This window comes from Dipodomys spectabilis, unplaced genomic scaffold (genome assembly GCF_019054845.1).
Source record: "Dipodomys spectabilis isolate Male_0828 unplaced genomic scaffold, ASM1905484v1 ptg000140l, whole genome shotgun sequence".
Lineage (NCBI taxonomy): Eukaryota > Metazoa > Chordata > Mammalia > Rodentia > Heteromyidae > Dipodomys > Dipodomys spectabilis.
Genome location: NW_024870817.1, coordinates 3,872,567 through 3,885,580, shown reverse-complemented (window position 1 = coordinate 3,885,580; position 13,014 = coordinate 3,872,567). Strand labels below are relative to the sequence as shown.

General features: G+C 38.2%; 1 protein-coding gene across 1 annotated transcript in view; it reads right to left on the bottom strand.

Annotated features, from left to right (window-relative positions):
- Nucleotides 1-8,469: 8,469 nt before the first annotated feature.
- Slco6a1 (solute carrier organic anion transporter family member 6A1) overlaps nt 8,470-13,014 on the bottom strand; it is a 52,089-nt gene continuing 47,544 nt past the window's right edge. The window contains exon 13 of the mRNA XM_042691008.1: nt 8,470-8,597. Coding sequence (XP_042546942.1) covers nt 8,470-8,597 — 128 coding nt within the window. The remainder of the gene's footprint in view (nt 8,598-13,014) is intronic.

The following is a 13,014-nucleotide window of genomic DNA, read 5'->3' as shown; positions in this document are numbered from 1 at the left end:
AGTAACAACACAAGAGGTATCACAATACAAGAATTCAAATTCTACTATAGAGCCATAATAACAAAAGCAGCTTAATATTGGCACAAAAACAGACTTGAAGAACAATAGAATAGAATAGAAGATCCAGAAATAAAACCACATACTTACAGTCAATTGATATTTGATAAAGGAGCCAAAGACATACAGTGAAAGAAACATAGTCTCTTCAACTATTGGTGCTGGGAAAACTGGTCAGCCACATGCAGAAAACTAAAAGTGGACCCCAGCCTGTCACCATGCACTAACATCAACTCAAAATGGACTAAAGACCTCAATATCAAACCTGAAACTTTGAAACTACTGCAGGACAGAGTAGGAGATACACTTGAACTTATAGGCACAAGTAGAGACATCCTGCACAGGCAGAAACAATCCAGGGTCACAACAAATTGGAGAGCTACTCAACAAATGGGACTACCTTAAAATAAAGTTTTTGCATGGCTAAAAACAAGCTACTAAACTAGAAAGACAGCCAACTGATAGGGAAAGGATATTTACCAGCAATATATCAGACAAAGTCCTAACATCCATTATATACATGGAACTCAAGAAACTAACCCCTCCCAAATCTAACAAACCAATCATTAATCGGCAAGGGTTCTAAAGAAAGACTTCTCAGAAGAAGAGACAAAAAATGGCAAAGAAAACCGGCACCAGTGGCTCACTACTGTAATTCTAGCTACTCAGGAAGCTGAGATCTGAGGATCACAGTTTAAAGCCAGACCTAGCAGAAAAGTCCATGAGACTTTTATCTCCAATAAACCACACAGAAAAACAGAAGAGCTCAAGGACAGCCATGGGCCCAGAGTTCAACGCCCATGACTGACAAACAAAAACAAAAACTGGCAAAGAGGGCTGGGAAGGTGGCTCAGTGGTAGAGTACTTGCCTTGCATGCTCTAGGCCCTGGGTTCGATTCCTCAGTACCATATAAGAAAAAAGCCAGAAGTGGCGCTGTGGCTCAAGTGGTAGAGCACTAGCCTTCAGCTGAAGAGGTGAGGGACAGCGCTCAGGCCCAGAGTTCAGGCCCCACGACCGGACCCCTCCAAAAAAAAAAAAAAAGAAAAGAAAAGAAAAGAAAAAAAACTGGCAAAGAAACACATGAAGAAATGTTCATCATCTCTGGCCATAAAGGAAATGCAAATAAAAACCACCCTGAGATACCACCTCAGAATGGCCCATATCCTAAATTCAGCCAATGACAAATGCTGGTGGGGATGCAGAGAAAGAGGAACCCTATTGAACTGCTCGTGGGAATGTACACTAATACAATCACTCTGGATAGCAGTCTGGAGATACCTCAGAAAGCTAAATATAGACCTCCCCTATGACCCAGCCATAGGACTCATAGGCATCTACCCTGAGCAACAGGAACTAGGATACAGGGACACATGGAACTGAGCAACAGGAACTAGGATAGGTTGCAGCACTGTTCACAATAGCCAAGATATGGAAACAGCCCAGATGCCCCACTATAGATAAATGGACCCAAAAATTGTGGTACCTATATACAATGGAGTATTATGTAGCCATTAGAAAGGACAAAATAATGGCATTTGTAGGGAAATGGGTGGAACTAGAACAAATCATTTTGAGCCAGGTAAGCCAGGATCAGAGAAACAAACAGCACATGGTCTCCCTGATATGCGGATGTTAAATTCAAAATGCAAGAAGATACAACAAAGCAAACAGAACTCAAGAAACAAAGGACCTCTACCTAATTTGTCATATCATTTCTAAATGACTCTATGTTTTTGCCCTCATATATGGTATATACATGTGCACATCTGAGGGCAGCTAAGAGAAAGACACAGAATCAGACGGAAACAAGGGAAAAAGTACAACAGAGGGGACCATCAGCTGCATTGAACATTGATGAAAATGAAGCAAGTAACTCAAAGGCAGTGATTGGAGGGAGAGAATGAGAGGGAAAGAAGGAAGACCTTATACTAAGCAAAAAGAAAGAAGTGTATATATCACCTAATTTGGAAGAAATAGTTGTATTGTCAAAGCTTATAGAATTCACAAACTTTACAGACCATGATAATGAAAATTTTCCTGGTGATGGTTAAAATGTGTTTGTGACTTTAAGTATCCCTATCCCATAATACTGTGAAATTTGAGAAATATATATAATCACTTAATCTCAATAAACATTATTAAACAACAACAACAACAACAAAGATGTCATTCTTCAGGGAGCTAGTGGCTCATACTTGTAATCCTAGCTACTCAGAATGCTTAGATATAAAGATCATTGAAGCCAGCTTGGGCAAGAAACTCCATGGGACTCTTGTTTCCAATTAATTACCAAAACAAAAAGTCAGAAGTGGAGATGTGGCTCAAGAAGTAGAGTGCTAGCTTTGGACAAAAAATCTGAAGGACAGCATCTAGGCGCTGAGTTCAAGACCCAGGACAGGCACATACACACAAAAATATTTTTTTCTTTGCATTTTTTATTGTACATAAGTACATTTCTTGTCAAACTTGTTACCCCTTTCCTCATTTTTCTCCTACTTTCCCTCCCCCTAACTTCCCTACCCCCAAGTTGTACAGATCATTTCCAACATACTGTCTTGTGTATTTCACTGTTGCATTGGTTCTTTGTCTCACTATTCTGTTTTTCCCCTTTCCTTCCCTACTTCAGATAAATGTATATACAATGCCAGAGCATCAAAATCAAATAGAGTGACAACAGGGAATATACTATAGGGGGAAGAACATACAAAAGAGACAAAAAATCATATAGTATATTAAAAACAACAAAGAAAATCTCGTCTCCATGTTTTGTAGTTCATTTTGCTTAGATCTTATACGGTCATATGTACATAGCTATTGAGCTATTCTGCTCATTTGCTAGGATTATCTTAGACGTATACTAATTATTGCAAATAAGGAAAACCACGGGACCTATATTTCTTTGGGTCTGGCTTACTTCATATGATATGACTTTGCTCAAGTCTTTCCATTTCCTTACAAATGGGGTGATGTCATTCTCTCTGATGGAAGCATAGAATGTGTGCGTGTGTGCTTGTGTATGTGTGTGTGTGTATGTACCATATTTTCTTGATCCATTCATCTACTGAGAGACATCTGGAAGAATGGTTATAATCAAGAAATCTAATAACAACAGATGCTGGAGGGGAAATGGCTAAAAGGGAACCTAATGCAATGTTGATGGAAGTATAAACTTCATCAACCACTTGGAAAACAGTATGGAGATTCCTCAAAAGACTAGAAAGAGCTCTCCTATGACCCAGCAATCCCACTTATGGGCATTTGTCCAAATGATCACAAACAAGGCCATACCAAAGCTACCAGCACAGCTATGTTTATTTCAGCATTATTCATCATAGCTAAGATATGGAACCAAAATTACATTCTTTTGAATCAGATTCCAGGAAGCTGAAGCCTGAAGTTTGAGATTCAGAGCCAGTCTAGGCATACAAATCCAATAGAATGTTATCTCCAACTAGTCATCAAAAAGCTGGAAGTAAGCCAGGTGCCAGTGACTCATGTCTGTAATCCTAGCTATACTCAGGAGGCTGAGATCTGAGGATCATGCTTCAAAGTCAGCCTGGGCAGGGAAGTCTATGAGACTCTTATTTCCAATAAACCACCAGAAAACCGGAAGTGGCACTGTATCTCAAGTGGTAGAGCGCTAGCCTTGAGCTGAAGAGCTGAAGGAGAGTACCCAGGGCCAGAGTTCAAGCCCCATGACAGACAACAAAAAGCTGGAAGCAGAGGTGTGGCTCAAATAGTAGAGCACCAGCCATGAGCAAAAAGGCTGAGTAAGAGCACCAGGTCCTGAGTTTATACTGGCAGAGTCACACAGAGACACAAAAGACATTCTTCACAGAACTGGAAAACAATCTTAGATGTATACAGAATCCTCTGTCAATCTCTCTGTCAACCTCTCTCAGTCTCTGTCTCAGTCTCTGTCTCTGGCTCTCTCTCTCTTTCAAACACATACATAAACAAACACACAAAATCACCAAAACCACTTTGAACAAGATGAGCCAAGCAAAAGGCATTATATTATTGGGCTTCAAAACATATTTTAATTATTTCAGATTGTATTTTGAAATCAGAGTATCACTGCATCACTGTGTATCTCATAGATTAATATGTAAATAATCGGTGGTAAAGTTACAACAAAATCATCTTTGAGAGTTTAAAGTTTCCCAAGGATATCAGTTTCTCTCAAAACTGAAAAATGTTTTTAAACTGAATTTCCAGTTTCACTTGATACACATTGTCAAAAGTACACTAATTCCTTTTGTATTTTTTTTTGGGGTCCAGTCGTGGGGCCTGAATGCTGGGCCTGGGCGCTGTCCCTCAGCTCTTCAGCTCAAGGCTAGCGCTCTACCACTTGAGCCACAGCGTCATTTCCGGCTTTTTTCTTTTTGCTTATGTGGTGCTGAAGAATCGAACCCAGGGCCTCAGGCATGCAAGGCAAGCGCTCTACCACTGAGCCACCTTCCCAGCCCTCATTTTGTATTTTTATATAACTTATTTCAATTTTTTTTAGTAGTTGTTCAAAAGTTTCAGTTCAACATGTCAGTTTAGGAGTACAATGAATCTTGATCCATTTCATCTGATCTCTAGTTTACATCATTCTCCCCATCCATTTTAACTCCACCTGTCCTCTTAAGTTACCTGATTCCATTTTCACAGTGATTTTTAAAATCATTCTAAGACTTAATCCAAAAGAATGCACTTAGGTGAGCTTTCAGTATTTATTTTTTCTATTTGAGATAAATTCTCCTATATAGCTAAGGCTGGCCTAGAATTCTCTTTTTGGTCCAGTCCTCTCGCCCAGCCTCCCAACTGCAAGGATTATAGAACATGACACCATATCTGCTGATTTTTAAGAACTTTTTTTTTGGTGGGGGGGTCCGGTCGTGGGGTCTGAACTCTAGGCCTGGGCGCTGTCCCTCAGCTCTTCAGCTCAAGGAAGGCTAGCACTCTACCACTTGAGCCACAGCGCCACTTCGGGCTTTTTTCTTTTTGCTTATGTGGTGCTGAGGAATCGAACCCAGGGCCTCAGGCATGCAAGGCAAGTGCTCTACCATTAACCACCTTCCCAGCCCCCCAGGAACTTCCTTTATTTTCTAAAGTCTCTTCTCTCCTCTAAGTATTTAGAAAACAGTAAAATTGGTTTTAACAAGGGAATTGTTGAGTTTTATTAAACTGCTTCTTTTAGTTTGTGATTAGTGATTAGTTTGTGATTAGTGATTGGTTTGTGATCTGTGATTAGTTTGTGATTTAGAAATGTGTTCTGATGTAGCAGGAAGTTACACCTAAAGTCATCACACTGTGCCCCAGCTCATTATATTATATTAGTTAGTTAGTTACTTATTGCTGGTCCTGGGCCTTGAATTTGGCCTAGATGCTGTCCCCTGTGCTCCTTTTGCTCAAGGCCAGTGATCTACCACTTAAGCTACAGTAGCATTTCTAGCTATTTCTGTGATTAACTGGAGATAAGAGTTTTATGAACTTTCCTGCTTAAGTTGTCTTCAAACCATGATCCTCAGACCTCAGCCTCCTGCTGGGATTACAGTGTGAGCCACTTGTCCACTTCATTATTATTCTGTGTTATATACATTTGCTTGTTTTCTTAAGAGATAAAAAGAAAAACAGAGGGTTGAGAATGTGACTTAGTGGTAGAATGCTTGCCTAGCTTGCATGAAGCCCCGGGTTTGATTCCTCAGTACCACAAAAACAGAAAAAACTGGAAGTGGTGCGTGTGGCTCAAGTGGTAGAGAATTAGCTTTGAGCAAAAGCAGCTCAGAGACAGCGCCCAGACCCTGAGTTCAAGCCCCAGGACTGGCAGAAAAAAAGAAAAAGAGAAATAAGAGAGAGATACACATATGTGTAGCTATACATATAACACACACACATACATATAACACAATCCCACACTTACAAGTATGTTTAAAGAGGTCCTGAAAGTTACAATTCTTTTGAGTGTATAATACTAAGGACTTTCAACTTGTACTTGAAAATTGCCAAACTTTAATTTTCAGTAAAGTCAATATTATTCACTGACACTTAAAAATGCTAACCCATAAACACATTTTCAGTAATGTCACACAAGAAGACACTTTATTCTAAAAGACACATCACCACAGACACTTTGCTGAAGAATCATGTGTGATTGCTCTTTTCCAAAAGAAGAACACAGCAGCAGATCTTACAGAATATTTCATGAAGAGACTTGCGATTTGTTGCCGTGACCTTCACATTTTCTGCAGTCCTACAAGTTCAAACCAAGAACAGTCAATCAGTCAAGGAGTTTCTCATAAAAACCAGTATACAGATTTTCACAAGTGTATAGTGAAGTAGAAAAATATATAGCAAGGGAGGAATATCCCCTAGTTCCATTTTCTTCTCCAACTGTCACCCTAATTGATTCACTCTACCATACAAAGACATTTATTAAGGAAAGTAAGAAAGGACTTGTGAAAATATAAAAGGACACTTTCTCCCAGAAAATGAGGAAGCATCATATAATTGTTGTATGTGTGCATGTATGTATATGTGCTGTGTGGGCATGGTGATGTATGCTTCTATCATCTACTCAGGAGATAGAGGCACGAAGATCACAAGTTCTACAACAGCCCAGGCAAAGTTACCAAGACCCTATCCAAAAGCAAAATACAGCCAGGTATCAAGGCTCACACCTGTAATCTCAGTTACTTGGGAGTCAGAAAAGAGGAGGGTTTTAGTTCAGAGCTATGCAAAAAGTTAAAAACATGCAGTCTCAGTCAATAAAGCAAGTGCAGTGGCATGTGTTCACTCCATCTATGAGGGAGCAATAAATGAGAAAACCATAGTTCAAGGCCCAGCCTTGGAAAAATGCTAGACTCCACCTGATAAATAGCTAAAGTGATAGGTGGCTAGGGATGTGGTTCAAGGTAGAAGCTACCACGACCTACTTAACAGGCTCGATGCCTTGGGTTTAGTTCCCAGAACAAAATCCTTTTTGGTTACACAGCAATCATATTTTTATCCAATCTTGGAAGACATAAGTTGCATAAGTGTATAATTTTGTGTGTAAAAGAAAAAATTTACCTGAAGAAAAATTCGATATTGCTAACACATTCTACACTCCAATAGAGTGGTTTAGTTTTCACATGAAAGAATTATGACTCATAGTAAAATAAAGTGCGAAGTACAAAAATGAATATCAGTTCAGGTGATTATGTTTTCTTCATCAGTAAAATTCAGATGAGGATAAAAATATAGAGGAATAAGATAATATTGAATTTTACATCTGCTAAAAATAAAAGAAGCAGGAATCCATGTGCAGCAAAATTGTCAACTGGCCAGAGAAATTTTCTGGAGAAACTTCGCCATATCAAATCATTAATAAATAAAATGTTAAGTTTTCAAAGGTTCTAAATAGACGTTTTTTAAAAGTTAACCCTTCTAACTATTTGAGCCACACCCCTTTATAATAGCATCCCTGAAAAAAATGGATGGGACTTATTTAAATTTTCATTATATGAACTGGACAAGAAAATCTAATTTTACTTTGAAAAATTATTGAGGAACAAATATAAAGAGCCCAAATAAAAGGTAACAACAAATACACTAAGAAACCCAATTACCTCTACATAGCACACACTCAATAATGAGTAGGACACCTCTGTACTTAGAATTACCCTATGTAGACATTCCACTTGGACCTTCTTTTACAAAGAATTATCTTTCTATTAGGAATACTAGATTGTGTATCCCATAATATCTTTAATTAATTTTAAACACTAGGACATATTACTACATTGTCAAAACATAATAGATCATGTGGCATTCCACTAAGCATATTCATTTGTTAAACATGTAACTATTACTAACGCTATTTTAAAAGCTGTAAATATAATATTCTATTTGATAGAGTGAAAATGTGACTCAAGGGAGAACTCAAACAGTATAATTCCTTAGAAAGGCAAAGTTCAGCAAAATAAACAAATAGCAGGAAGTAGGTACTTGGAAGAGGTGGAGTGTGGTCAAGGAGAGCCAGGTAGACGAATAAAGAAGAGGAGAGGGTGATAATGCAGTCAAGAATACAATGTACATACTACAAAATCAAGAAGAGGGAGGCAAGGGGAGGGTTGGAGAGGGAAGGGTGAAAGAAGACATAGAGATGTAACTTTACAACTTTGGTGGGAGGGGGGGAGGAGGATAGGATGGGAATCGGAAACAAAGGAGGAGGCTACAATGCTTGATAAGAAATGTACTCATTATCTTGCCCATGTCATTGCAACCCCTCTGTACAGTATTTTCACTATAAAATTTTTTTTAAATAAAAAAAGATGTATTGTATTCACAAACTGCTTTGTTAAGTGGCAACCCCTTTGTACAACTACATAAAGATAATAAAAGAAGAAAATGGGAAGTTCTTACTTAATGAATCCAGTTATATATTAATTCTTTTCTTTCTTTTTTGATTTCATGGTTACAGGCAGGTCATCTATGCTTTCCTTTTTAAAACGTTTCATTAGGTGAAGTCCAATACCAGCGAGTAAGATGGTATATAATTTGCAGGAAAAACCTGAATTTGAAAACATGCAGTGATCTTGCTGTAAATTTAGTTTCAATGAAAGTATTCATAAAAAGAACATCATTTACTAAGCAAAAGAAACATTATTCATCTCTGCGGGTATAAATTCCTTAGTTATAAAATATAATTGATGTTACAAACGTATTTAAAATTACTTAAAGGAAAATAAAAATGTTTATAAGCATTTACAGCGTGTGAATTCTAAAACATAAAAGTAAGTTGTCCTTGCTGGGCTCCAGTTGCTCACGCTTATAATCCTAGTTATTAAGGAGGTTGAAGTCTGACGATCACAATTGAAAGCCACCAGGGTAGAAGAATCTACAACACTTATCTCCAATTAAATACCAAGAAGTGGTAGAATTTTACTCCTAAAGAAAAACAAAACAAACAAACAAACACAGACACAGTACCCAGACCTTGATTTCAAGGCTGGTGTGCACGCTCTAACACACACATACACACACACAAGCACACAAAGTAAACTATCCCTTCAAAATGGGATCTGTGGCCTGTTTAAAGCAGAACTCGAAAAATAAGGAAACAGAGTGGGTATAAGGGAGGAGTGAAGATGTTGAAGATATGACACAGATCTAGCTGCGCTGTATTCATAAATTGCCTCGTTAAGTGGCAAAAAACATCAATACATAACATAAAAATTAAGAAGAGGGAAGGGAAGGAGTGGAGTGGGAGGGTCAATTGAGAATGTTAAAAGGGGCAACATAGATCAAGAAGCACTGTATTCATAAACTGCTCTGTTGAATGACAACTCCTTTGTACAACTACCTAAAGGAAATCAAGATGTATTTAAAAAAATAAGCTGACATGTTAAATTAAAAACCTTCATGCAGCTTCAATTTTTAAATGTTTCTTATTTCTCAAAGACAAATATAAAAAATTATGTTAAGTGAAGTAAGCCAGACCCCAAAAAAAAACTTAGGTCCCATGGTTTCCCTTATCTGCAATAACTAGTATATGTCCAGGACAAGCGGAAGAGGTCAAAAGCTATGTCATATGACAATATAAGCTGATGCTAAGCAAAATGAATCCCAAGATAGGGACACAAGAGATTTTTTTTTTTTTGGGTCTGGTCGTGGGGCCTGAACTCTGGGCCTGAGCGCTGTCCCTCAGCTCTTCAGCTCAAGGCTAGCGCTCTACCACTTAAGCCACAGCACCACTTCTGGCTTTTTTCTTTTTGCTTATGTGGTGCTGAGGAATAGAACCCAGCACCTCAGGCATGCAAGGCAAGCGCTCTACCACTGAGTCAACTTCCCAGCCCGACACAAGAGATTTTATCTTTCTTGATGTTCTTGTTAATGTACTTATAATATACTGTGTGATTTTTTTTTTGTTGCATGTTCTTCCCCCATGCTATAACCCCTGTTGTCACTGTATTTGATTTCGGTGTCCTGCATCATCTATCTATCTATCTATCTATCTATCTATCTATCTATCTATCTATCTATCTATCTATCTATCTATGTTTCTAATTTGGTTATGGGAAGGGAAATAACAAACTGCTGATATAAGGACCCATTGTAACAATGGGATGTACAAGACACTATGTTGAAAATGACCTTTACACCCCTGGGGTAGGGAGAGGAGTTGGGGAGTTGGGAGGGAAGGGATGGTAGGGGAAAAACAAAGGAGAAGATAACAATGCTCCATAGGAAATGGACTCATTACCTTGCTCATGTAACTGTAACCCCTCTCTACAGTATCTTTACAATAAAATATATACTAAAAAGATAAATAGAGAAAATCGAATTGCTTTGTAGTTATTTACTTTCATTTTATATTTCAAATTTCAGAGCATTAATTCAAACATTATATAAAAGTATTTAAACTGAAGATGTGAACACCCCTGATAATTAAAGGGAACAATACGGTAGAGCAATTATCTGACATAGAGATTAAATAGGGAACATTAAGGATTCTCTGCCCTTCATGACTAAAATATTTTATATATTTTGTGACATAATTATATCTGATACAGTTACAATAATGATATTGCAAAGTAGTAAATTATTGCAGTGAATTCTCTAAGAAATCTAGTTTTTGAGGAAAAGTTGAGCAGTTGTGAATTAAGAAGTCAGTAGATCTTCCATGAAAAAAAAACTAGAAGCAGGCAAAATATATGAGAGTATTAAGAAGAGCCAAAAAACACAGCAAACGGTTCCTTTTAAACCTTGTTGTCCCAGTGTAACACTGAGATATACAAAACAGTATGTTGAAAACAAACTTTACAACTTTGCTGGCTGGGGAGGGAGAAGGGAGGAAAGAGTTGGGGAGGTGGGGAGGAAAGGGATGGTAGGGGACAAATAAAGGAGGGTGTAACAATGCTGGACAGGAAATGGACTCATTACCTTGGCTCATGTAACTGTAATCCCTCTGTACAGTATCTTTAATAAAATATGTATATTAAGAACAAAAAAATTAAAAAAAACCTTGTTGTCTGTGTCTTCTAGGTTTGCAGGTAAACAAAATGTAAGAGTGATGAGATATGGCTTTTCAAAGAAAAACACTAGTGGCTAGCTGGAATCTGCTTTGAAGACCCCTATGGAGCAATGACAAGGAGAGTGGTAGGGACACTGGAAAGGTAGCACACTCAGCAACACACACCATCATCAAGGAAAGCTGTGGGCATTGCCAAAGAATCGCCGTGTAACCTGTGATCAGCCAATGCATAGGGGCAGGACTATCTGTGGCACTGAGGTGGGAGTCAACTCTTCAACACAGTAGTTACACTATTCTAGGCTTGAAGCTGTAAAGTTTGTCTGCCTTGCTGGTCAGGACCCATTACTAGCCTGTGCTTCCTAAGTTCTCTTTTGAAATAGGAATATTAGTCCTATTCCTATCTGAATATTGTAAATTGGAGCCATATAATGTTTTGATAAGCACTTGTGAATGAGTATGGGAAGAGACTGTGGACTTGGACTTTGGTGTGATACTGAAATGAGTTAAGAGTTTTGAACGAGGCGATGGAATAATCACATTTTACATTGTGAGACCAACGTGAGCCTTGGGGGTCCAGGTGTGCTGGATGTAGTTCATTCACTCAAGGGCTTGTTGGTTGAAGGCCTGATCCTGGAGATCTGTGAAGGGATGAATGCTAAGCATCCTCTGTCATTTTGATGACATCCTTCAGCCTCTGGAATGCTCAAGACTCCAAATGTGTATCTGCACTTAGCATTTCAAGTGACTCTGATTTACACAGCTCATCTCCAGAGTTTGTATATATGTCTCCAGAAAGCTATGTATTGGAAACATTTCATTTTAATAGTATTTGAGACCGAGCCTAATAAGGGGTGGCTGTGCTCAACCAATTCACAGAGGCTCAATCTTCACAAGTCAACTACTGCCATCATCATGGAAGTAGGTTGGTTATCACAAAGGTAGATTGATGAGTCCCAGCTCCCTTCTGTCTGCCTCATCACTTTCTCCCTCTCTTCTTTAAGCCTGAATCATTATTAAATTCCCCACCATGTTAATAATACATTAAGAAAGTCTATACTAGGCGTTATCTGTATTTCTTTTGCCTGTCCTGGGGCTTGAACTCATGGCTTGGGTGTTGTCCCTGAGCTTCTTTGTGCTCAAGGCTAGCACTCTACCGCTTGAGTCACCATAGCACTTCTGGCTTTTTTTGAGTAGTTTGTTGGAGATAAGAGTCTCAAAGACTTTCTTTCCTGGGCTGGCTTCGAACCAAGATCCTCAGCCTCCACGAGTGGCTAGGATTACAGGTGTAAACCACTGGTGTGCCTAGCTTTAAATTTAATTTCAAGTTTCCAGAAAGATCTAGTGAATTTTCCAGAGAAATATAAACACCGCTAGACTTTCCCTACATTTTGACCCTAGCAGCTACCACCACAATGAGCTTCCAGGCTCATTGTATATTTTATCTATTCAACAAATACTAAATGTTTACTATATTCTAGGTACTACCAAAGAAGGGGGAAAAAGACAGAGAAAAAACATAAAATTTAGACTTGACTTAGATAACAGTATTTTGGTGATTTTTGATGTTATCAATTCCTCCATTTTTTAAATCTTTTAAACTGGAAAGGCTCCTAAAGGTAAGCACTTGATTGTATATATGTACAAAGAAAATTACTTACTCAATTGAAATTGCAAATGCTCTGATTGCTATGTTTTCTCAGGAATACCATAGAATTACAATATATTTAATACAATATTAAATAATACAAAGTTTCCATGAATTACACAGTACTTATTTGTAAAATAGTTTTCTATAAGGCCAGATGATAAACCTCTTTTAATTTTCAAAGTACCTATTTGTGAAAATTACAGTTATTATTATTTTTTGTTGTTGTTGGTCATGGAGCTTGAACTCTGGGCCTGGGCGCTGTCCCTAAGCTCTTCAGCTCAAGGCAAGTGCTCTACCACTTGAGCC